Genomic DNA, 27,002 nt, shown 5'->3' with positions numbered 1-27,002 from the left:
TTTACAGGGACTGATGACCAAGTGCTTAACAGCGTCCACACACTAGTAAGAGCTAGGTGAGATAATGAAGGACTGTCCACCCCACATCCAAACCAGAGACTGGCTGCTCAAGCTTTTAAAACATACCTTTGTAGAGAGGACTAAACATCATATCCCCTCTCTCCAGCAGCTCTAATGGGCTTGGCTTAAAGTCATAACCTCCCTCTGCAATTGAGTAACTGAAGTCATGTGGCAATGGACTCCAGCAAATCCCCAAATACACTCGTAAAATGCATTTCATTAAAGTTAAGTTCCATCGGGTCCAGCAGTCAAGAGCACTTGCGGCTCTTTCTGAACAAGTTAGATTCTCAGCGCTCACACAGGGCAGCTCACAACCGCCTGTAACTCCAGTTGGAGGAGGGACCTGACTCCTCTGTGGGTACCTGTGCTCACATGTGAGAATCTGCACAGACACACATATACACATAGTTGAAAACAATGCATTTTAAAAAATAAGTTCCACATGTTTACATATTTAACTTAAGGTCAGAAATCTATTCACTCCTTTAAAAAATGAAAAAGCCTGTGTTCATTTTCTCCTTACCCATTCCACAGAAGAGAAAGAATGGAGGAAAAGGGTAGCATGCAAAGAGGCATGCTACTTCATAGGAGACTGGAGCGCTACTGGGCATATCTGGGCTCAGAGCAAGGCTCTCAACTCCTCACACCTCATTCCACTCAAGAACAAGTGCCTAACACAAATGAAACAATTATTTCACTGAATATGCATTATTTTGTACTATTTTTCTCAACTATAAGCTGAAATACATGGCCTAATAAATACTTGTTCATTTCCATTACATGTGTGTATTTATGTGTGCTCACACATGTGGAGGTCAGAGGACAAACTGTGGGAGTCTGAGCTCTTTCCATCATGTGGGTCTTGGGGATTGGACTCAGCTCCTCAGGCTCAGGCGCCTTTAACTGCTCAGTCATCTTACCTGCCCCCCAAACAAGTATTTAATCAGTCTAATTCCAAGCAGAAACTAGATGTGCATAGTGGCAGTTCACAGTCCCAGCACTCAGAAGAACCATCTCAGGAGGATCCAAAGTGAGATGCCCTCAAATTAAGATGAAGAAGGAGCCAGGCAGGAAAGGGAGGACCAGAAAGGTGTAATAATACAGCATGATGGCCATTCTGTCCGTATTTTAGTTTACTACAATTGAAGTGACTCCTGTTTATAATGGAGTTTCAGGAGAATGACCCTCCAAGACAACCATATTTCCATGCAGTAGCACTTAACATTCAAACTAAAAAGGCCAAGATAAAAGGCCAGCTAGCACAGTCACATGACCTGCAAATCCTCCTGACAGGTCTCACCAAAGTGGAAAGATTTAGAACGAGAATGAACAGGAAATGAGTGACACTTTCTGCTGCCTCTAGTCAGCGACGCAAGCAGTTACTAAAAGTCTGTCTTTGTGGTCTTGTACCTCACTTGTGGAGGAGGAGGTGGGGAGAGGAGCGAGGGAGGGAGAGGAAAGCTTAGATTACAGCTCTGCACTTTTCTCTAAAGTACACATTTCATGAGGGTTGGTGGCGCACGTCTTTGATCCCAGCACTCAGAGGCAGAGGCAGGCAGATCTCTGGGTGTTCGAGGCCAGCCTGGTGTACAGAGCGAGATCCAGGACAGCCAGGGCTACACAGAAAAACCCTGTCTTGAAACCACTCTCCCCCACCCACACACAAAGCAGCCCCCTTCAATAACTCTTAAGGGGCAGGAGGACTTCCAGAGCATAGTCAGCCTCCCAACACAGACCTGGAGGAGAGAACAAGACCTGGGGGTGGCAGCCATGCTCACCTGCTGTGGCTGGTACCTCTGCTGGGACTGGGGCTGCAGGTACTGTGCCTGGGGTGGGAGGTGCGGGGGCTGCGGCTGCTGGTTGTAATATGGCTGCTGGCCTTGCTGGCAGTAACCACTCACACCTTGCTGTCCGTACTGCGGTGGCATCTGTAAGAAAGTCAAACAGACACAAGTAAATGAACTAATATGGCTTTGATTCTGTCACGGGAAGTGGGCAACTCAATTCAGTATTTTACATCTCTCTTCATGAGATAAATTGACTTTCTGCTTCTGTCACATACTATGGATGGAGTCAAACGATAATGTGACATTTATCAGGTATCAAGTTTTTATACAGTCACAAATGTGTAGGGGTAGGGGTTCCCTGACACTGACATTCAAAACACAACTGGCAGATGCACATGAGTTCACACAGTCCAGGTTAACTCATTCACATGCTGTAGGAAGGCTGTGATCAGATACACGGTGTGCTGAGCATGCTTCTCAGCCAGATCACCCCGGCTGTACTTCTAACAGATGTGGCCGGTGACATCAGCACTTCCACTGGACTAATTTGATAAAAGAAAAGTGCACTCCATTATCATCAAACAAAACCCCTTGTTCTTAAACTGGCCCCAAAGGCCCAGGAGCAGGAAGGGACCTACTGTGAAGCCTGTAGGACAGCGGGGCACTCTCTCGAGGGGAACAGTGGGACTCCAGCCCCGTCACACTCATTCCTGTGTGCTGCCCATGCAGTAAGCCCTCTTCCCATTGTACTCCCATCGTGAGGTGCAGCCTATAAAGGACTCCGAGCTGCTGGGCCAGCCAATCATGCCTGTGTCCTCAAATCTGGGAGCCAAGGAAACTGCTTTCCTACTCGAGGGGATTCCCTCACACTTTGTCATAGTAATGAAGGCTAATGCATATACAGAGGATGGTAACTACAGCAAATAATATCATGCCCAATATGTATTCTTGAAGGAAAGATGCACATCTAATAGAGGGTAGTTTTCTTAGTTGATAGTACAGTAAAAACAGAGAATCTCTCGTTGCAAATCTGGACCAAGCCAGTGGAAACCATTCTTCTCGGTCTCTATGGCACCAGATCCTAAACTCCTAAGTTACTCACTGCTCAGAGAAAAGTCCTTTCTCAAGCAAAAAATACGACACTGACAGTATTTTCTAGCTTCTTTCAAAGTGATCTCCCCATGCTCCCGCCGCTGCCGCTGCTGCCCACTTAATAGAGATTTTTCTTTGTGCCCCCAACCCCAACCTCAACCCAACTGGGAGAGCAGGAAAGAAAAAGAAAAACAAGAATCAGGCAGTGAAGCCCACTGGGCTGCTGTGGATGGTGATGTCACCCTGTTAATAATACCACAATATGGTCCATGAGAGCTCAAAGAACTTCAGCCCCATGAGCCCACACACTTCAGAAACCAGAGGGCCAGATCCACATTTAGGAGCCAAATTATCTACAAACACACTTAACAAGGAAAAAGACGTGATAAAGTCATTTTAATACTAAAAAATTTACCTCGAAGACAATACACTAATTCACAGTATACACAATGGAATCAAAGGGAAATAATGCAAAAGAAGCCAATGCTTCTGCTCCTTTCAACCCAGGCCAATTATTCTTCAAAACCTCCCTCAATGACTGCAGAAAATATGGTCAAAATAGTACACAGGCTTCTCACACACAGAATCTAGGCTATTACAGCAGGCAAGTTCCCCCCCCCCCAAAAAAAAAGAAAAAAGAAAAAAAATTAATAGCATTGCAGAAATCTTTGCTTTATTTATTTTACAGTTTGATATTTCACAATGAATCAAGCCAAAAACTGTCCATAACGTTCAACTCCACACACTAGAACAACCTACACTGGGCCAACACACACTCCCTCCCATTCAACACTCACAGGTCTGATTTGGCAGCTAATACAAAACCTCACATGGCATCTCTGTGCAATCCGAAGCAGCAAGGGTACCATGGCTGGCAGCGTTAAGACAGCTGTAAGCCTCAGTCAACACCACCAGCAGCTCCCTAGGAGCTGTGCTCTAATACGCCGACTCCATGGTGAACAGAAACTCGCACACAGTGTGGAAGTGTTATTTGGGAGAGAGGCCTCTGTCTTCCCAGAAGACATGCTGTAGGAACCTACGTACACGACAGCAAGTACTTCCATTGCATCATTTGTCTGTCACACATGTGAGCCCAACAACTGGGCTTCTTCACGAATTCCCATGAAGCTGGCAGTCAGAAGTTTCATAATCTGGACTCTATGTGGGTGCTCACATCAAGGCTGCTCCTTGTCTATCAAACTACAAGCTGCAACGGAGGATTAGCTACGTCCTCAGTGCTACTCTGAGCGCCAGTTTCTCGGGATGGTAAGTAACTGTCTACTGTTCGACTCTCTAACGGTGAATTGGTTTTGTTTCGGCCAGTTTAGAAGTGGAGCTTTCAAACACTTACTACATGCTTTCTCAAGACTTCTGAAACGAAATGCCACTCCTTTAAACGGGATCGCCTCCCAAGCCCAGGGCCCACTGTCTCCTCAGGTTTGGCCACCAGGTCCTCAGTGTAACTCCTCTTCCGCCTCTGCCTTGTTTAGGAACTCACTGCAAACTCCATGCTGGCACCTCAGAGTCTTGGGATTCTCACTTGTTCTACCTGTATTTGGGATCAACCAAGATTTCCAGACTGGACCATGCAAGTGAGACAGACAGCGCCATGAGCCAAGGACTAAGAGCTGGGCTAGAGAACTGCCTCGGTGTCATTATGGGCCTCCCCCGGCTTCACCGACTTATTTCCAAGGAGGACAGTGACTGGCCCAGCTCTGGGGCCAGCCTTGGACTGTGTATGTATCTTCTCCCACACAAAGCCATGGCCCTGGGATAGGACCTCACAGCAGTTATCTGATGAATGTGTTCTCAGGGCTACGGAAGCACCTATCAGCATGTAAAATCTAAACTTACCACATGGAAGGCACCTGTACCAGCAGATCTGGAGCCCAGGTTCACTCACCCACTGGCAGGATGTCAGCACTAACAGAGGCCTGGAGCAGCACCCCACACCCACCGACTAGCTAACCAGGAGTCATTATTGTAACAGAATGGCCTGGGCTTCCAGCCCATGGCTGCTTCTACAGAGGATCACCAAACTAAGCCAGTGGGAAATGTCCAGCAAATGTCTAGGACCTAAGGTTTTTCTTGACTTTTAGAAAGAATCTATTTCACTCATTTCTAGACCCTTCTACACTTGATGCAGAAACACACAAACGAACAGCTTTTCTTTACAAAGCTGAATGCTTCTGAGCATTCTATTGCAGAGGGAGGGAAGGCTCGCCTGAAGGACATGCACCTGCCTCAAGTGTTCTCTCCAGGAAACTATCCCAATAAAGACGCGAGTCTCAGTCCCCCAGTCAGAAGGGTACTCTGGCCCCCATTTCACCTCACCAGGCCCTGGCCTTTCTGCTCATATTCCAAAATTAATGAATCACTCAAGTTTCCCTTCTCCTTATCCCTTATCACTGACCTCATGACCCAGAAAGTCCCCTATACACAAGCAGCTCTGACACATTATGTAGCCCCTGTCAGGTCCTGTCCCAATTATCAGGAAGAAGCACACTAGCTGACATGAAGTGTAAACAGGAAAAACCAACTGTTAGAACCTCACAGTTGAGTTTTATATTACAGTGAGAGAGGTAGCGAAAAACACATGTAACAATGTCAAAACACACAGAGCAAAATCTCCCAAATCTAAAAACACTGTTCAGTCCAAAAAAAAGGCTAGAAAAGATTCCAGAGGTATGACACCATTTGTATGTGGTATGCATATACACACACACACACACACACACACACACACACACACACACACACTACTCATAGTAGTGTAAATATTCAACCACACACATTTCTCACAGTGGTGTGGATACATATTACTCACACACAGCAAAGGTACAAAAACATCCCTTAAGAAGGAAATATCTGACCCGTTCCATGCAAGGGGCAGGGGTGGTACTTCAGCCTTTACGAAAGAGTAAGGCAGAGGGTACTTCCACAGTGTTTCCCTCGCAGGTACGGGGCCCCGGGTTCTAGTCCCCTTGCAGGTATGGGTTCCCGGGTTCTAGTCCTACTGGAAAGAGGGGACAGGATGAAGATTGAGGGAAGAATGAAAGTGGGAGAGGTGGAGGGGGAGGGGAGAAGGGCGGCAGGGACACAGGTGCGGGAAATCTGCAGTCTTGGTGTAGTTACACCAAACATTTGTCTCCACATGCTTCTGCACTTTTTCTTATGCTTAAATTCCTAATTTTACCTTTTAAAACGAAGATCTTGCCTCCAACTAGTAGTACCCTTCCCCACCTCAAAGGGAGGGGAGGTGGAGAGAGCTCACAGGCTGGGGACACAGAGGGTCCGAGAGCCCTTCTGAAAGGACCAGCCTGGGGCAGGGCCCCTCTGTGACCTTCTCCACTAACATGAGTCCTAAGGGCTGCTAAACTCAGTCCAGCATTTCCTGTGACTCCTACTTGAGATACTAATCCTTCAAGGTACCTCAGGAAATCAGTTCTAGGGTGAACAGGGTTTGTAACGTAAGTAGGCTGTAAAAATAAAGTGCATAACATGAGCATATTAGAGGACCCAGAAATCCTTACAAAGCCAGGAGCCTGTCCGCCCCGATCAAGGACCTCACACAGCCACATGACCTAGGCAACCCCATCCCAGAGCTGCAAACTTCACAGGCCTCTCTGGCCGAAGTCTTCAGTGTGTGCAGACTACTCCACCAAAGGCAGAGCTCAGTGAAGAACCTCCCAGAACACCCTGATCCCACAGTGAGCTCATCAAGAGACCAGGCTACTGTCTCCGAAGCAGCTTTGGAAACACTTGAAAGAGCTCTGACAGCCCAACTCAGTAAGATCTGGGAGACTGACACCGGGACCCTGTCCAACTTCCAGGAGGCCATCTTGCCTTTGCCCCACCCATTCACACCCACCTTTGCAGGAGGACAACTTGCTAACAGGGAACACTTAAAGACTGTCGCACCTGCAACCACTAACACATGTAATATGCAAAAAACTTCCTGCTTCTGAACCCTAAACAAGCTGATTTGTGAGCTCAGATGTAGCAGGAATCTTAACAGGTCTTATTAACAAGAACAAACCTGAGGCCAGGTATTGGGGTGAATGCTGGAAGATCAGAGAAGCAGAACAAGCCACAGCTTCCTCACCTCGCCAGTTCCTCAGCTGATCCTCTTTCCTCAGATTGGAAGCTTCTGAGTCCTCATCCAAAATAATCTCAGCTGAACTGCTGCTCCAAAGCCTGAATGCTTAACCAGCCAAATGCTTCTAGTTTCTGGTCTTCACATCTTATGTATCTTTCTGGTTTTGCCATCACTCCCTGGGATTAAAGGCTCACTTCTTGGGATTAAAGGCTCACTTCTTGGGATTAAAGGCATTTGTCACCAAGCTTGGCTGTTTCCAATAGGGCCTTGAACTCACAGAGATCCAGAGGGATTTGTGTCTCTGAAATGCTGGGATTAAAGGTGTGAGTGCCACCATTTTCTGGCCTCTGTATCTAGTGGCTGTTCTGTTCTCTGACCCCAGATAATTTTATTGGGGTATACAATATTTTGGGGAACACAATACCACCACACTCAGATGAGTGAATTTTCTCCTGTTCTTCATTCCACACCAAGATCTACTCCTGTCTTCTATCCTGCTAAGATAAGCACAAAATTTACCACCTTAAGGAGTTTTCGCATTCAGTGCCGTGACACTGGTCCGTCCAAGCAGCTGCACAGACATCAGAGCCGACCTCCCTGGCATGCTTTCTACTGCCCTGATGAACGCCAGGAACAAAACCAATGTGTGTGAGGGTTACACACCACAGTCTACCACATAGGAGGTCAGGACAGGAACCTGGAGGCAGGGACTGAAGCACAGGTCATGGATGAACACTGCTGGCTGGCTTGTTCCCCACACCTCACTCAATTTGCTTTTTAATACAACCCAGGACCACCTAGGTGCCCACCTCCCACATCAATCACTCATCAAGAACACGCCCCACAGTCTGGCCTGCAGGCCAAATGGGGAGACATGTTCTTAGCTGAGGTGCCCTCTTCCCAGATGACACCAGCTGTGTGAAGTTAACACAGGGTGACCACGGGCATGCTGTCCACCTGCAGACGTCATCACCGAGCGCTGAATCTGCACCCACTCCACCACAAGTCCCGCTCTGCCCATTCAGCAGCCTCTTGGTGCCACTGTTCTGCATTCAATCCCACAAGCCTGGCTATGCGTGCTTCTCTTGTGGGAGTGGGAACACACGTGAGTGTGCACACCTGGCTGGCTACTTCGCTTCTGTTCAGCTTCTAAAGGCCATTATGTGTCTACACTATGGAGTTGGTCTAGAACACCACAAACATTTATGTTGTTCCCAATCAGTGGGTTTTGTGTGTGGTGCTGTTCTGAACACGGCCTTAAAAGCATCCATCCAGATAACCGACTCCACTTCCTCAGGTGCGTCCAGAAACGGGACTGCCCCAGTAACCGTCTTTCTAATGAGTGCCATGTCACTGTGCCTTCCATAACGACTGAAGCTGCTAGACATGTCACTTCAACTGCTTAGTGACCAACTGCTGAGCTTCTGTGGGAACACCTCTCCGGTCCTTGGTTCATTTTTCATGTGCAGTTTTGTCATCCCTGGGTTGCGGGGAGGTTTCTGTCATCTGGATACTAGACAGATGCGAACACTTCTCCTGCTACGAGTCCGCCTTTCTGCTCTCTCCCTGCCATTTTCCGAGGCCCAGGAAGTCCTCATTTCCACAGTCCGACTTCTTGATGCTGCCGCCGTAGCCTATGCTTTCAGTGTTAACCTAAGGCGGCACTGCCTTGAAATCGTCCCTCTGTGTTTTCCTGTGGCGTGTTCAAGGGTCCTAGCCTGAAGCTTTTTCCGACTCTTACATCTAGAGGCCTGTCGTCCATTAGGAGCTGGTTTTTGCATAGGGTGTAAGACGCAGGGTACAATTTCACTCTTTGGAAAGCTGCTGGGCCTACTGCTCGTCCCATCCTTTGGTTCTGAGGCGTACAGTTGGCATTTGCACTTTAAGAAGAATGTTTGAAGAAAAACAGTGGAATCCTAAATGCAAGGTCACTCAGTACACGGTGGGTCTGTCCATATGAGGTTCAAACTCAGACCACAGAAACACGCTAACAGCCCGCAGAACACGGACAGCTTTCTGGGAGTGGTAAAAAATAGTCTTAATGTGTGGACAGTTTCATGGACACTTGGATATTTGTCAAAATCCACTGAACTGTATGTATACCTAAAATCTGCGCTTTGTAATTTATGTAAATCATACCTTAAAATATTGTGAAAATACCATCTAATTGAGAAAATGTATCTAAACTGCTGACATCACAATTTCTACTGTTGGGTAAGACATTTTAAGACACATGTACTGAACACATCCAAGCGTCTCCTTCCTTGCTTATATGGCAAAATCTATTTGATGATTAAATATACTGCTCAGAGATGTTTAATGGTGTTTTTCAGGTTTTCATTTCATAACAAAAATCACAGAGCAACAGGACATACTGAAATAATTATGACTTCTTTTCAAATAAAAATGCAAGTCTCTAAAACTAGAACACAAAGTGTATAGAAGCAACATCTTTTCACTTGAATTGTGTCTCTAGGTATTTATCTGAAGGGGAAAAAATGAAGTAAGCAAACATTTGCATGGCTGGAGTTTAATTCTGCTGCTGAAAATGTAGGAACAGCCTAAAAACCCAAATGTCCATCAACACGGCCTCCTTAAAGGGGCAGGGAGTCAAACGCAGCAGTGCCCTTGAACACACTGGTTCTCACTACAGACTTCATGAGGAGCCTCTCACGCCTCTGCTCCAGGACTTAAAGATAACAAGCTGTAACTCCATAAACAAAGCTGTTGTAACACAGAAATGGGGGGGAGGGGTCCGTGTGTGTAAAAATTAATTATGTACAGAATATGGCAGTATTCCCCAACCTTGCCCGATTAATGTCTTTTTCATGATTAGAACAAAATGCAATTTATTTCTGATTATTTACTACTGCCGTCTGCTAGGAGTCAACAAAATGTGCATTGTAGCACTTTCCTTTTAATGGCAGAACTCTCGTATTTGCTTTTCATGGATAGGTTTGGGCCCTTCCAGGTGAAATCGACACACCGGGAAAGCAAACAGCAGACGAAAAAACCTGAAGTTCAACAGCTCCACTCAATGAGACAAACTGCTGGCCCTGAGTTCACGGAAGCACCAAATCCTTCCCACGCATGAGAGACACTAAACGTCGCCCACAGCAAGAAAGTCAGCCCCTCAGCTGATGCCAGGGTGACCCAGCTGCAACCCTGAGAGCTGTGGAGTCCACATGTCCACCCAAACCAGGGTGCTGACAGGCAGTGGAGCTGACAAGGGCAAGCCTCACAAGATCCCTTCCACAGGCACTCAATCCAGCTTCCCAACTGATCAACAACCAGGTGCCTTTTCCTCACAGGAAAAACAGATCCTGTCCTAAGGCTCACCTAAGGAGAAACTACTCCACAACTAAACACCAGTCACAGACACACACATACACAGAGAGAAACAGAGATAGAGAGAGGGAGAGAGAGACACACACACACACACACACACACACACACACACAGAGAGAGAGAGAGAGAGAGAGAGAGAGAGAGAGAGAGAGAGAGAGAGAGAGAGCGAGAGCGAGAGAGAGGAACACCGACACAAAGACACATGGGGGTGGGTTTAAGTTGGGGCTAAGGAGAACATGACAAAGCATTCCTAGGTCAAAGCTCTGGCAGTGGCAGAGCACAGGAGCTCCAGGTACCTCAGGCTGCTGTGGGCCACACCCCCACTTCTGTCTGTTCCCTGGTTCCCAAAAGGTTCACCTGCACCACAAACACTGTTGCTTATCCACTCAAAAGGAGAGACCATCCCTGGGATGATTTATCAAACCATCCCCTTGCCCCCACCAGGAAATTTAACCCTTTCATGCCATACAATAGATTTGCATTTTGATTTGTGAAACAATGAAAAGTTCTCATTTGTTAGTAGCAACAGCCTTTTTAAATCACAATTTTATTATTAAAACTTTCTTAGCAAGGTAACTCAATATATGATTTTACAGATATAAACAAGGTGAAATAACGTCCATTGTTACACTGCTTGGGTTTCTTTACAGTTATTCATTGCCTGCAAATTTCCTAGCTTACTCTAGGTCCAACTGTTCTCTGTTTAGCAAATCCGAGCGCAAATGAACAGAAGGTCAGAGCAAAGCACTCGGAGTGAACACGCTTACGGCTGTGGGAACTACATGATCGTGTCCCTTGTAACCTCCATTCCCAGGAGTCAGGGATCTGTCCAGAGCAGCCTTTATTTACTCTTAATAACCATTATGAATCTATTATCCATGAATGTATTCAGGTCCTTCTTACATTCACTTGTATTTCCAGCCTCTTTAGGAGAGCAAATCTGCAACATTATTACCCATTTTACAAGTGCTAAATCTTCCAATTTTCATAAAATTAATTCAGTCAGTCTTCAAGGAGTGTGCCCTAACTCATGCGCAGACTTAGATTAATAAATGTATGGCCAACCAAGAAAGGCACAAGTCTCTACCAGACCACAGATTCCTGTTCTCTGCAGCCCTCTGTCTCTTGACCGAAAGCGATTCAATGGGTTACAGCAGCTAAAGCAGCATGGGTGATTATTCCAAAGGTGAAAGAATGGGACGGCCCTCCTTGTGACCTCTAAGAGCCCTCTGCTAAGACTCTAGTCTCCTCTCCCACCTCAGTACACAAGTTCACCTTCCATTCCACATCAACCAATTAAAGGCTTTGTTTAAGTATTCATAAAACACTTACTGGTACTGAAAAACTTTCTCTCCATTATAACCCAGGTTGAACAAAAGTCTTACTGTGTACAAAATTAACATCAAGTGTATAATTGTAGTTTTACGTTCAAGTACCCTAATCATGTGTGTGTACACTTTAGTACTTCCCACATAGCCACTGAGGACTTTCAAGACCAGGGTCCATAAACCCACACAGTGTCTTCAGATAAACCATGAGCACAAAAGGGGAAAGATTCCACTTTAGGGCTAAAAGTACACACATAGCACAGGGTGATCATTTTTATGCTACAAATTTTAGTTATTAAAAGATTGCTCATGGCTGGGCAGTGGTGGCACATGCCTTTAATCCCAACACTTGGGAGGCAGAGCCAGGCAGATCACTGTGTGTTTGTGGCCAGCCTGGTCTACAGAACAAGATCCAGGACAAGCACCAAAACTACACAGAGAAACCCTGTCTCAAAAAAACAAAACAAAAAGGCATTGCTCGTTTCCTATGTATGTAACTTGGTAGCACAGAAAAGTGGAAGATTATGATTATCAACTCCTGCTGTCTACTGCTGAAGACAGCCTCCAGAAGAGCATTCTACCATCTCCCATGTTCCACGGGCTGTCATCCACTGATGAGCTTGCATGCCTTATTTATATAGTACTAGCTGTAAAAATTTTAACAGTAAAAGGACCCATGCTCTGTGGGCAAACTCTGACATTTCAGCCAACAAAGTTAACCCTTTCCAACATCAGCTTAGAAGTGTTCACCCCAGTCCCCAAATGTATGCAGTCATTTTAACAGTGCATGAACATGGCCCCTCAAAGGCTACTCCCACAGAGGTCATCAGTGGACAGGAAGAGAAAGGGCTCCAAAGGTGATCCGCACAAACACTCACAGAAGCGGCGCTTCCTCAGAAAAGGCAACCAGAAAATCAAAGGGCCTGTGCCACCTCCTCAGGAAACTGGTTGTTTCCATCCAAGAAAGTGCTGGCTCAAGAGAACACACCAGCTCATTTTCCCAGAATGATGGATGGCCTCTTACCGGAGAGCTTTCTTAGTTTGTATTATTGACAAAACTCAAACAGGTACTTCTGAATCTGTAAAATAGGATTTGATAGTGAAAGAGAAAAAAGTAAAAACCCAAAGTCAAAACAGTGTGATGACACTGTGCACACACGGAAGGCCAGCAGTGTGACAACACTGTGCACACACACAGAAGGCCAGCAGTGTGATGACACTGTGCACACACACAGAAGGCCAGCAGTGTGACGACACTGTGCACACACACAGAAGGCCAGCAGTGTGACGACACTGTGCACACACACAGAAGGCCAGCAGTGTGACGACACTGTGCACACACACAGAAGGCCAGCAGTGTGACGACACTGTGCACACACACAGAAGGCCAGCAGTGTGACGACACTGTGCACACACGGAAGGCCAGCAGTGTGACGACACTGTGCACACACGGAAGGCCAGCAGGGATCCTAGTGAGACTTTAAAATAGGAGCCAGGCTGCAGTCCGCTCATGTTCCCACTTGCTCCACAGGCACATGGGAAGACTCTATTCACCTCACTAAGACTCAGAAAGCCTGTGACCCTGTGGGGGCTACCGAGGAGCTATGTGCCTACCTGCCCTTCTGGCAGAGATTCTATTTTTATATAGCACAGAAAGAGGAGCCAAGACCTTTTCCACTTTCCTACATAAACCCAGCTGCCAACATGGATGTGCCAAGGGGGAATTTCTGGGAATTTTCAAGAGATAACCTTTGCTGAGGCCGCAATGTCAGCCTTGTAGCTGTGTGACGCGAACACGTGCGAGGAATATTCAATTAAAAGGCTGCTCTCTCTGAGAACTCCTGAGCGGAGTTGGGGGATATAGAAACCACCGATTTTAAAAGAGCCAATAGAGAGAGCAGCAGCTGGCACCTTATTCAGAAGGGAAGTCAGCCAGAGAACGGAGGAAAGACAGAGTCACTGCAGATCATATGTTACCTTCAGGGTTGTAGGTCACAGGGGCGAAGGGTGTACATGAGTGACACTGTGTGTGTGTGTGTGTGTGTGTGTGTGTGTGTGTGTGTGTGTGTGTGTCTTTATGTATGCATATGCATTATATAAGTGAGCAGATATACCTGTATATGTGAATGTGAATGGTATTCAGATATAGTCTTTGAGGTTGTGAAATTTCATGTTTTCTATTTTTAAATGACACAGAAAAACTACAGAGAGTCCCATTACATGTCACATTTTGTTTTGCTTGCAGGGAAGATCTGAAGGCAGGTCCCATGCCTGCTACCCACAGCCTACAGCTCACTCTGAGGGGCAGGGTAGTTTCTACATCCTTGTTTAACCACCCATTCTCCTGTGAAAAAGAGGTAGGTACAAAATCAGCAGAAAAAGAAGTACACCATCTCAAAGCTGAAAAATTAATAAACTGCAGTGTCTAAAATACGGTCTCTTCAATGTACACCATCCAAATATGTGGCGGGCCAAGGGGGTATGCACTCACAGACCTACCACCCAGCTGAAATACGGTGAGAATAATGTGCAGGTGGAAAGAAACGGTGATAACAATGAGAAGAACCAGAAGGGCCCATGCTTGGCTGGCTCCTCAACACTCAAGAGGAAAGCAGACTGAGAACAGGGAGAATGAGGTCACAGTGCTGGGGGAAATGGGCTCTGGGAGGTCACAGGGAAGGCAAGGTAAGTAGGGAGCCCCAAGGCTGAAGTGAGGTAGTGGGTATCCTCTGAGACGATGTCTCAAGTATTCAAGCTGGCCTCAAACTCAGTACGTAACCAAGGATAACCTCGGACTTCTGATCTTGCTGCCTCCCTGACCCAGAAGTGCTAAGGTGACAGGTCTGCATCACCACACATGGTTCACGAGACTCTGGGGGTCATGCATGCTAACGGAGCACTCTGCACAGTCCACAGGACATGTTTTTCTGTGCTGGGGTTATAGATATGTGTGGCCACGTCCAGTTCAGTTTTTATCTCTTGCTTTTTATATGTATGTAAAAGAGATCTGAAATCAGGTCCTCATGCTTGAACAACACCTACCTACTGAGAGATCTTTCCAGTCCCCTGAAGTAAATTTTTAATTAAAAAAAAAAAAAAAAACTGAGGTGGCTATACACACTAGAACCTATAATCCTAGTACTCAGGATGCTGAAACAGGAGGATTCCACAGTTCAAGACCATAGACCCTGAGGGAGGAGTGTGCAGTGTGGTGATTAAAATGAGAAGGAAGGGCTGTGACATATTTTGCTTGTCCAGATGGATCCCTGAGAGGGAAGCATCCCAGGGACCTGCCTATCAGCTGCCTGGGGAGCAAGACCCAGCTTTTGTGGGAGCGTGGAGGCTCCAGGTCACTTGACTATTGCCAGGTCTGGCAGATAGAATTAAAGAGCTACAACCGCTACCCAGAATTCCTGACAACACTTCTAAGAAAAACAGAAGCTAACAGTAACTACTCAGGGAGAACTGAGTGAGAAGGGCCAGACTTCTGTAAACCTGGGTCCAATAGCCACATGCACAGGCCCCGACCAGGACAGCTGCCCCCAGAGGGACAGAGCCTGCGTGCTAGCCAGGGCTAGCCTGAGAAAATATGGGATTTCACCAGTGTGCTCTCTGTCCCTGCACCCTCTGCTAACATCCTGCCACAACTTTCCTTTGTGTTCTACCCTCTCAGCTAAAAGGACCCTGGACCACAAAACACAGATAAAGCTGCCTGGCTCCAACTGACTCTCTTCCAGAACCGTCCACGGCAGTTCCAACCACCCAACAGACCTCGTTATTTGTCCATGGGTGTCAGCTTCCTACACTGAACACTGGCACCCATGACCATGGCAGTCCTGCACACGGGTGGATTCAGGGTCTACGCACAGAGAGAATCACCACAGGTATGGGATGCAGCCAACTGAGCACATGAGATTCTGGTAAAGTGCTTCAGGAAAAGGGCAAGGCCGGCTGCCCTCAGAGGTGAACTCAGCTTTGCCATCCCAGGTTGAAATCGAGCTTCTGCTTCTCATTACACAAAGACCCACCAGTAGTTCCTTGCACAAGTTTAAGTGACAAGAGAATCATCCAGGCCCTGCCAATGTGGATAGGAAAATCCAACACCACTCGCTGGGGAACAGAGTAGAGAGGACACTGTGAGCAACAACACAGGCCCACAGCAGAGAAGGGACTCACAAGCTGAGGAGCTGGAGAAACTGGAAACTGTTCTGACCAGCACTAATGGCTAGAGTCGAGAGAGGCTGGAGAGGGGATCAGACTTCTCGCCACCAGCAGAGAGAAAGTGGACGCCCAGTGAGATGGCGCAGAGGTAAAGACACTTGGTACCAAGGGCCCGACCAGCCGAACTCAATCCCTGGAACCCCAGTGACAGAAGCAAAATCCCAGCTCCCACAGCTGTCCTCTGACTCACACCCAAGTGCAGCGGTGAGTGCACACCCACCCCACACATAAAATGAATACACACGCACACACACAACAATCACGGGCAAACAAACACATAAATAAGAGGAAACAAAGGACCTGAGTAACAGCAGCAGGTGACAGGATGGCCACATCAGCAAAACAAGGACCAACGATAGCCAAGATGAGGTAATGCCGAAGGACGCTGATTCATGCTGGCCGGCCAACTGGCAGACCTTCAGAAAGCACTGGCTGTGTGAATGGCCCACTCCACAAGTGAACACAATTAATTCAAAAACTCCAGTGTGGACACCTGAGTCCCCCAGAAATTCCTAACAGTCAGGATGCCTCTCCCACTGTTAGCTAAGACACAGCTCTATCACAGGAACTCAACCCAGAGGTGTCTTCCTGGAGGAACATCTGCTTTTGTGTTTCCTGGCATAACCACCCCCCTTCAGTGACCGCACGCACAAACACTGGACATGCTATAAGTCCAATACTGCATGTTGTTGAAAGTCGAGTGTTGAGCCATGGGAACCCATGTCATTCGCATGTTCCTGAAATATGATGGGCAATAATGAAGACAACAAGCCATGTGCACATATGAAGAGACAGAACCTGCATGGATGCAATGTACATACGGGTGTATGGGTAGAGGGGAAAAATACTATAAGCACAGACTATTTGTCCAAAGTTTTGAAAATATAACTACCAAAAGTAATACGATTTCTTCCAAAATAATCTGCTAGAATTTGAAATCTATACTATTTAAATTTTCAAAGATCATATTCTAGTGTCCAGTCTGGGCTCAGAGGAACATTGTAAACTTCTGCTGCCAGGAGAAGCTTACAATTCCTCAGGAAATGAAATCAGCCTTAGAGGTTCCCAGGACCACAGAGAACAGCTGTGTGTGTGTGTGTGTGTGTGTGTGTGTGTACACAAGTCGCCTGCGAAGAGCTGGGAATCCTAGAGAAATCCTCTTCTAATGTCTATCAAGGGAGACCAGTACTTACTTTAGAACCCATTCCTGATGCTCCTGTTAGGATACATTAGAAATATGAGGAAATGACTATGCAAACTGTTTTCAGATTAAACTTTTTCTCTGCTCCACAAATATTTAATAAAAGTGTAAAACTTCTGAAACAACAAAAAAGCCCCTGATAATTCCTTATGCAAAACTCATAACAAGTTTGAAATAATTACAAATATTTCTTCATGTTCATGGATCGCTGTTTTGGGGACTTAAATAACACAGCATGAGGCTGGGATGTGACTCAGTGGTAGAGCACTTGACCGGCATGCGGAAGGCCTTGGGTCCACGCTCGGCACTGCCAACGTTACATGACCCAACAAAAACGTGTAGCAAGCCTTGGAGGGCACCTCACAGAAGGCTCCAGGGTTTCTTTCTCTTTCCATCGCCACTATCCCGCTTTCTAACTTCTTCCTTCTCTCCTCACATATCCCTCCCCGCATATCTCCTCTCTCTCTCACTGCTCGGAGTCTCCCTGGAACATGCCTTTCTTCACTCCGCTTCTTCTCCTTTTCCTCCCTTCTCTCTTCCTCTGGGTGGCATCAGCCAGTTCTCTTTTACCACCTGCCCAGCTAACAGCTCAAATACACCCTCAGGGGGTATCTGGGCTCCCCGAGGCCCGCAGTCCCTTCTGGAACAGACTTCTGAAACTGAAGACTGGCAGGATCCTCCTCTGATTACAGTTTGCCATCTGCTGCTGGGGAGAGGGCTTGAGATTGGGGCTGCAGAATTTTTGTTTTGCTTTTCTCTCAGGCATAAAAGAACTGACTTCATTTTCCTATGAAAGATCAAGTCTGGAACACAGGAAGGCTCAGCCTGCATGCACGCGCACGCGCGCGCGCACACACACACACACACACGTGCACATACACACACACACACACACACACACACACACACACACACACACACACCCCTCTGCTGCATATTCACAGAGCATATGGCTATAGCTCAACTCCCAGTGAGAGCTGGCATAATACTTACAAAAACAATAGGGCATAAACCCTCTTCTCCTAAAACAGAAAAACCGTGCAATACTATCAAAAATAAAACTGTTAAGTCGGCATAAGTGTTTAATGTGATATGAAAAAGAATCCACTAGAACACCTCTTATAATGCTTGTTTTGAGGCAGTTCATTCCCAAAACACATTTTCCGTTGCTATAATCTTTTAAAGTGCTCATCTATCTGGCTTTTACAGCAATCTGCAAGTGTGAAACAAATACGCGAGGCACCAAGGGGGAGCGCGGGGGGCCTAACCGCCTGCACTCTCACTGGCCAGCACAGCGTTGCAGGGCACGGCCACAACGTGCTCATGGACTCCACTGCTCTAATGAACAGACACAGTTTCCTTCATTTCCATCGCTGTGTTCCACAGCTGAGTGATTGTCAGGCCAATGCCAAAGTACAGGTTCCATTTGAATGACATATGGCTGCAGTCAACCAGAGACATGTTACAACATTAAATGACACAAGTAGGCAGAACAAGAATACAAAATACCAAAATTAACCTTCCCTGACTCCGGCTGTGCATGCAGGTCTTTCAGAAGCAATTCTGTGCAGTGGGTATGGCGTGACACCTTCCAGACCCTGGGACACCACATGAAGCACAGTGTGGACCCTGGGCACAGATGCACAGGCTAGCACAGCCAGCACCCCATTGGTGCTCAGGAGCCAGAGGCTGAAGCGAGTCCCAACCACTACCCACCCGCCTTTGGTTAAACCATAGCATCTGTTTGCTGGGCAGTTTCCATACCTCCCCCAGGATAAAATTATGATGTCATCCACCTCACTGAGTAACGGCTGCCAAGAAAACACATTCTCAATGGTCAACTATGCAGATGACCACCACATGATACAACGATTTAGCTCATCAGAGAATGACCTAGAACACATTCACATGAGATACCAATGCAGGGCGATGCCCACCCCTACCCCCACTCACCCTTTTAGTGTACGAGCTATGAACCTGCTTTGGCATTCAGCTACCTCTTCATCTTTCTCCGCTGCTCCTTACAGAATGGGATTCCAAAGACAGCGATCCCCAGCACTACCACCATGAGACCCAGACAAGCGCTGCACATGCCCTTTGTCTTATCTAGTGACACAAACACGTGATACAAACACAAAGAATTTTCCTGAGCATCTGCACTAAATGCCTCATGTGAGGTGTGCATGCTCTTATAACCAGAAATGAGAAGAGGCAAGGAAGGGGTGGGGCACAGTGGTTCCGGACACTGCTCTGCAGCTGTGAACAAGTTTGGCCTTTTCCTCCACTCTGCCCTTCTCAATGTTCTAGTCCTTCGGCCTTCCTGGCAATTCTGGGAGCTGCCCGAGTGCCCAGCAATACTTCCCTTGCTACTTGCGCTAGACAGACAGACAGACAGACAGATCTTGCTGCTAAGAACTGTGAGTGATAAAAGTGGTTTCTAAAGAAAGAGAAAGAGAAGCGAAGTGCTGGAGAACTTCAAAGCACATACAACAGCCAACACAGGAGCCTGGAGGGACACCAGCTGTCGGAGGCACATCAAATGTGAAGGCCCGGTCAGGTACGGAGGGAGCACAGGGGTGAGGGCAGCAGTTCCCAAGAACTGGACAACTAACAAATCAATTCAGCGGTCACTGTGGTTGGATGGAGGCCCAGAGGGCACATGGACGCAAGCACAGATGTTTCTTTTAGGAGTAGGGTCTCTAAAACAGTCTTTCCTTTAAAACAGCCTTTGTTGGGGCCTCACGTGGCAGTCTTTGAAGGTGGAACACACCATGTAGCAACAGGGAATTTTACTGTGGGGAGGTAAAACCAAGTGGGTGTGGGGTTGGGTGAATGTAGAGGAAAGTAGGGGAGAGACATCCAGCCAGAGACAGTGAAAAGCAAAACACAAAAGATGCACGGTGAACTCATGCTCAGTACTGGAAACCTGGCCAACTACCCAAGGCTAGTGAAGTCATGGATCTTGGAGGATTACCTACAACAACCACTTGACTACAGCAGCATGATCCCTAACTACGTTCTAATGTGTCCTTGTCCCCAGATATGTGTAGTTCTCCTACCTCATCAAGGACACTTTGTAATAGTCAGAGAACATTACAAAGAGAAACAACCAACCAGAATAGAGTTGTGGAATCCAGTCCTAACAAATACATCTACAAAACACTCCCACACCTAAGGCTTAGGCAACAATGCAGAAGAGGGGGGTGTAAGAGCCGGAGGAGCGGGGGTTTGCTGTGAGACTGTGTCCCCTAGGAATGTCAGAAGCTACACCCAGAAAGTCTCACCAACACGACTGTCCAAACATGAGCTGAACAAGGACAACAGCGACAGACACGCCCAAGTGGAGGGGAGACCCACAAAGCCTCAACCACACACGAAGGACTATGAAGGGGGAATGCCAAGAGCAGAAGTAAGTGGTCTTTTTCAGGGACGAGCACACTAACTGGTTATCCAATAACAAGTGGTCACCCTGAAAACATGCATACAAGTAACATTATACAGACTGAGCCGCTTATATTTAAGAATACAAATACACACACACACACACACACACACACACACACATATACCACCACCACCACCATCAACAACAACAACAATAACAACAACAATTATTCGAAAAAGAAGCCATTAATTTGACATAGACAAAGAAAGGTATACCAGAGGGTTTGGAGGATTTAAAGGGAAGGGGAAAATGATGCAATTATATTATAATCTCAAAAATAAAAGGAAAACAAACAACATGGTATCACTTCCAGCTTCCATCATTTCACAAACCTCGGTCACCCTTGTCCTCAGGCAAAGGGCTGAAGGAGATAACTAGAAATGGAGGCTGGTCCTGGTGGAGAAGCCATTGGCTAGCACGTGGACTTGACTGACAGATACTCAACCTAGGGCATTTACATGGTTCTCAGGGTCCTGTGACATGTCATGGGAAAGACTAATTAATCAATCACCAGTTCTCGAATTTGAGACTCATGGAAACTTTGAAAACATAACGGCCATAAAAATGCATCTACACACTGAGCAGAAATCCTAGGATTTAATTCCAGCGGCCTTGCAGTCTGCAGAAGCTCAGCTGTGACCATTCACAGGGAGAAGGACAAGCCACACACCCACCATCTGATGAGCTGCAGTGGCTGTCCTCCTGCCAGGGTGGCCTTGGTCACCAGCAGCACAGAAATCACAGCAGGATGAAGCAGAAAGTGTGTGGCACATCCTCCTGAGGGGGGTGGAGAAGAACACCGAACAGAGCTTCTAGACTGGGGACTTAGGCTGACCACAGCAGGTGGAAGCCGGTGACAGAGCAAAGAAAAGAACCGAGGTGACAAGCATGTCTGTGAAGATGGGCCAGCTAGCAATTGGAAACCACAAAGTCTCAGGTTGAATAGGCCACAGTCTGGCGTAGGGTCACTGAGACCAAGATCAAAGATCAGCAGCTAGATAAAAGCAGTACAAGGAGGTAAGATAAGTTCATGCTCACGGGGAAACCAAGACTCAACAGAACCATAGTGAATGAGGCTGTGGTGACGGCCTCAAGGTCGGGGTCAAAACCCACATCATTCACAGCATCATTGTATAAACATAAATACAAATTGACTCCTCCAGGCACTCTTCCTGCAGGGCCTCAGTGCTATCTAGTCCAAAATGAGGGACAGTGACGAACGGTTTTCAGTGCTTCTATTCGGTGCCTACAAGGCACAGCGGGAAAAGCAACCATGTCATCCAGACAGTTAACTCTCAAACTTTCCAAAGGTTCCACCTAAAAAGGTTAGTGTCTGCAGAAAATGCTAGCAAAACTGCTAACTTCCCCTGTCATATGGACAATCCAACAGTGTGCACTTCACTGACTAAAACCTAGAATGAAATCTGCAACTTCGAGAAGGCAAGTCTTTAACAGAAGTATTCAGCATGTTACATAAACATGTTATTCGCAGAAGTGTACAACATGGGATTCTCATCGCATTTGCTGTGTTTATTAGCAAAGTGCAGCACCACCAACAGAGCTGTGGAAAAATCTCTACGCTACTAAACAACAACCAAGTGTGCCAGTGAGCCATCTTTCTATTTAGTGAAAGGAAGAAATTCAGGGGTACAGCTTTCAAAGTGTATCCTCCCCTACCCCGCAAGGAATCCCAACAGCTCACTGGCAAAAGCGAGATGCTACTTAAATCTAAGCAGAGTCTAGCTTTACTCTGGGAGAAGCCGCTGGCAGGGAGAAACAGCCATGCTCCGGTTCTGCTAGCCCTGTACCAGGCTGCAGCATGGGCTACAGTGCATATGCAGCAACTGGGTGGCCAGTGTGTTGGGGTTCCGAAGCATGCCACCTCACTAAGCCTTTGTCACTGGGTCTTATAAGTGCAATCTGCTTTGAATTACACAAACTAGTCTAGTCTTCTCCTGGAACCTAAACACAGACATCAGTAGCTGGACTGAAAGATGGACAGAAATAGGAAAGCATACGGCATGGCAATTACCACTGTGTTAAGCGCACCAACCTCACTATCCATGCAAGCCCGCGGTTGCTTCCCAACAGAAACATTCCTCTTCTTTCACACAACGAGCTTCTACCACCTGGCACACTGCCGTGCAACGGACAATGGCAGTTTCATGAAGGCAGGATGGACTGAGGCACAGCAAATGGCTATCAGCTACAAACATTTGTCTAGATCCTGTTGTGGATCTAAGAACCGGCTGGACATTCATCATCTAAATCCTAGAAATCCAAACTGTGTGAGCTCTAACCAGTGTAGCAGACACCTGGCCTCAAGTGTTGGTCTCCAGTCAAAACACAAGTAAGAACCTTGTATTAAATTACCCTCCGGCTCTGTGTATCAGTTTCCTGTTTAGATTTGAGTCCCGCACCTCAAGATGTCTTGTTTTATAGATGTGAATATGTCTAAACCTGAAGACCCCAAACCAGAAACACTTCTGGCCTCATACATTTTATGTAAGGGGTTCTCAACTCTACACTAATGGACAACTTAAAGACAGTCTTTTGAAGAACTATACATTTTAGCAGCAAAAGTAGACCACATGGGGGCTGGAAAGATGACCAGGCAATGAGGAGTGTGCACTGCTCTTTCGGAAAACCCAACTTTAGTTCCCAGCACCCACAGGGGGTGGCTTACGGCTATCTGTAACTCCAGCTCCAAGGAATCGGATGCCTCTGGCTTTTGAGGGCACCCATACCCAAGTGCACACACAACACATAGACCAGCACACATACACATAATTAAACTGTAAGTATTTCTGAAAGTAGAGTATATGTCAACTAAATTTAAACCCTTATTTGGCCTACCATTACAGACAAGCTGTTTTCTTTAAGACACAGCAATAAGTCAGGTTGTGTGCTTCCCATCCCAGCATGCAACACAACATGGAGTTACACCAAAGGCACTGCAGACCATCTGCAAAGAGAGGCAAGTCTTCAAAGCAGAATGAGGCTGGGCTTTGTGAAGTGGCCAAAGACTCATCAGAAAGACAGAGAAGAGACGAGGTATGCTGAGGCACACATAGAGGCCACAGACAGAGTTCAGGGCATCTACTAAAAGGCCAGGGTTTCATGAGCGGTTACCAGGGACCAGGACAACAGGGCAGGGCTCAGCCAGACAGAGAAGGTCCTTACAGGAGATCAGCCACACTAAACAAGTTACTGGTGGCCTGTTCCTTGATTTTAATTTGTAGAACTCTACAGAGGTCCATGTATTATTTTTAATGTCTAACAAGTACCAAACACCAGATCCCAGCTGCTTGCTTTAACAGATAAAATTTCATTTAACATCATTACTGTTTAACAGAGGGAACTGGGAGGCTGCAGCTGAAGTCCAGAGTTTACTCTGCCCTCCTTCCTACCACAGCACACTTCAGGATCACAGACATCAAAGAATCATGGTGGACATGCGTGTGCTTGTTCATGAATTCATTTAGTATCTTAAAATCTAAGAACGTAGAGGAAGAAGAGAGCGCCCATTATTATTACAATTTTATTAGTATTGTCATTAACTACTTTTGTAAAATGAGACCCATGGGTTAAGCATCCATATGCTATTCAAACACCAAGAAGCCATTTGAGTGGTACACGATGTGACTCCAAGAAGCCAACACACATGCAGAACCTCACCATGCTCCCCTGCCCCAGACAGCTGTTGTGTCTCCAGTCCTAGGACCAGGCCCAGAAACTGGCCACTCTACCCCAAGATGCCACTGTTCACAGGAGAGAGACCAAAGAGACACATGAGCTATCCCTGGAGTCGCACAGTGTCCCAAAGACTTTCATCAAGAGCACAAAGGGTACTCTCAAATCAGTGTTTTTCTCCACGTGGCCCTCATGAATTCATAAAAGTTAAAATTGTGCCTAGGAGCATCGGTGCTGCCAATCAGGCCAGGATTCTATCTTTCTCTGTCACTTTTGACTGGCACTCTGACCTTGTACCCCCTTGCCAAGAGAGCCCAGGTGCCCATCTGACTCGGGCTTTCTCGGCTACACACTGTATAACATCCAAAAGCACTGTGTCATTGTCATTCAGCAAGAGACGGCCTTCCACCCTGCCCACTGCATAGGTAACACGATCCTCTGAGGGTTTTCTCAGTGGGCTCCCTCACTTCCTAGGCGCTTATTCTGCCCATCTCACCTGCGTCCTGTTTGGCACTGGGCTGGTGAGGTGCTGCAAAGAACAGGAGATGAAAATATGAAAATAAGCTACAGCATTTCTCATCTGCAAAACTGTCACCTTTCTACACAATAATAAGAAACCATACAAGTCACTAGATTCAAACCTGCTTGTATGTCTTCATCAGCAACCATCTTTCTTATTCCAGATTACCAAAGGGGTAGGAGGGTCACTTACAGTCTAGTCATAATATGTACTGAGATCTGGAAAGCCATTTCTGGCATATTAGAAATCCAAAGGTTCCAGATATTAAAATACAAGAATGAAAATCTCAACTATAAAACATACACAGTTGTCATTCAGGGGAAGGAGATTCATTACTAAAGATTGCTACAACAGAATGAGATTTAGTAAAACCTATTTCTGATTATGTTCAAATACAACTCAATTCTTTTATACCTATCCATGTGATATATGCCGCCATGTTAAATATGGCTTTCAAGGGCATTCTATTTACCTGGAAAATTCAGAATTCACGTCCCATGAATTTTAAATTACCACACAGATTCAACTTGGACAAGACTTAATTCAAACAAGCTCTTATAAATCCAGCTGGGAAAGCGTAAGAAATTTGTAAACTATAGATATAAAAGACAGTGATGAACTTTACATCAGTAACGTGCTAATAATAAGCCTGCTCTGTATTACATTACCCTAAGCCCTGAAGCTAGGGTTTACTCAGGTTATTTCCAGCCTCTGGAGCCAGGCTGCTTTGCATTCAGGTTAAGCAGGGTCTGCTGCGAACAGCCATATCCCAGGAATGCCGGGCCCAATCCCGCCTCTCCACACACACCCAAAGCAGGGCTCTGAGCAGGGCATCTGAGGACTGCAATGCATATTGCTGGCATGGGCAAGAAGAATGGCGCTCTTCAAGAAGCAGGAACCTCTCCCCAGATTTGCCTGCTGTCACTCAGGAGAATGCAGGCCAGGCCAGCGGGAGCATTCTAGCCACTGGCTTCCCTTCTTCAGGGACACCATCACCCAGGGTGTTACAGATCCAGATCTGTCCGGATAGAAGAGAACAAGGAGAAGTGGCGGGACAACCGAGTCCCCCACCACCCAGCCCACAGGAATGGTGACCTCTGGGGAGGGTGGACGTCTGCATCTTGACCCATGGTTGCCCCTGCCGAAGCCTCACTGCTCACTAGACCGTTCACAACAGAATAGTAATAATCATAATTATCGATTGTTATATCCTGTAACAACGAACACTAAGACATTATGGAAGTGACAGTCTTAAATATTTTCAACAGGTATCTCAAGTTATTAAATGAGACATTACTACTTCCTCAGAACCAGTTTTTCCCCACGGAAATATGTCACATTTGGTTTTCGTTTGTTTGTTTTTTAAAAATCCCCATGGGCACATAAATTTTATTAAGAAATCCACTTTACAGTTCACTATAGACAAACTCATCTCTTGATGTCCTATCTGACATTAATTCCTCGAAGCTCAAGTCTGGGACTAGTGTGAGGAGCAGAGGAGCCTGGGTATACATGTCCAGCCCCTCAGACAGACTGCTTAATATGAACTATTAAGAGTCTGAGCTCTCGGCTCACTATTTTCAGTAAATTAAATCTGTGCTGGTTACTGACCTACAAATTCACTGAGGATGGAATTTTGCCAATATTTATAAAGCAAATATAGTTAATTATATGGAGGAGTTTTTAACCTACAGAAACATTAAGGATGAATGTCAAAAAAAAGAGAGAAAAGAAAAAACCATTAATATTCCCTTTTCACAGCCAGATGCTAAAACAACAAACAATGAATGAACTACACCAGAAGTATGGCCTGAGAATGGCAGGCGACATTCGTTTTTGGTTTTGTTTTTTTTAATTATTATTATGTGTTTTAATTTTACACATCAGCCATGGGTTTCCCTGTCCTCCCCCCTCCCGCCCTCACCCCCACCTTCCCCCTAGCCCCTCCCCTCCATTCCCATGTCCTCCAGGACCAAGACACCCCTGGGGATTCATTTAAACCTGGTGGATTCAGTACAGGCAAGTCCAGTCCCCTCCTTCCAGACTGAGCAAAGTGTCCCTGTGTAAGCCCAAGGTTCCAAACAGCCAGCTCATGCACTAAGGACAGGTCCTGGTCCCACAGACTGGGTGCCTCCCAAACTGATCAAGCTATTCAATTGCCTCACTTATCCAGAGGGCCTGATCTAGCTGGGGGCTCTACAGCCGTTG

General features: G+C 46.5%; 1 protein-coding gene across 4 annotated transcripts in view; it reads right to left on the bottom strand.

The window, feature by feature from the left end:
• Arid1b (AT-rich interaction domain 1B) overlaps positions 1 to 27,002 on the bottom strand; it is a 369,773-nt gene that overhangs the window by 261,835 nt on the left and 80,936 nt on the right. For all 4 annotated transcript variants that reach the window (XM_036168635.1, XM_036168631.1, XM_036168632.1 and 1 more), the window contains exon 3: positions 1,839 to 1,988. In XM_036168635.1, the coding sequence (XP_036024528.1) occupies positions 1,839 to 1,988 (150 nt within the window). The remainder of the gene's footprint in view (positions 1 to 1,838; positions 1,989 to 27,002) is intronic.

This window comes from Onychomys torridus, chromosome 19 (genome assembly GCF_903995425.1).
Source record: "Onychomys torridus chromosome 19, mOncTor1.1, whole genome shotgun sequence".
NCBI lineage: Eukaryota > Metazoa > Chordata > Mammalia > Rodentia > Cricetidae > Onychomys > Onychomys torridus.
This window is presented reverse-complemented; position numbering and strand designations above follow the sequence as displayed.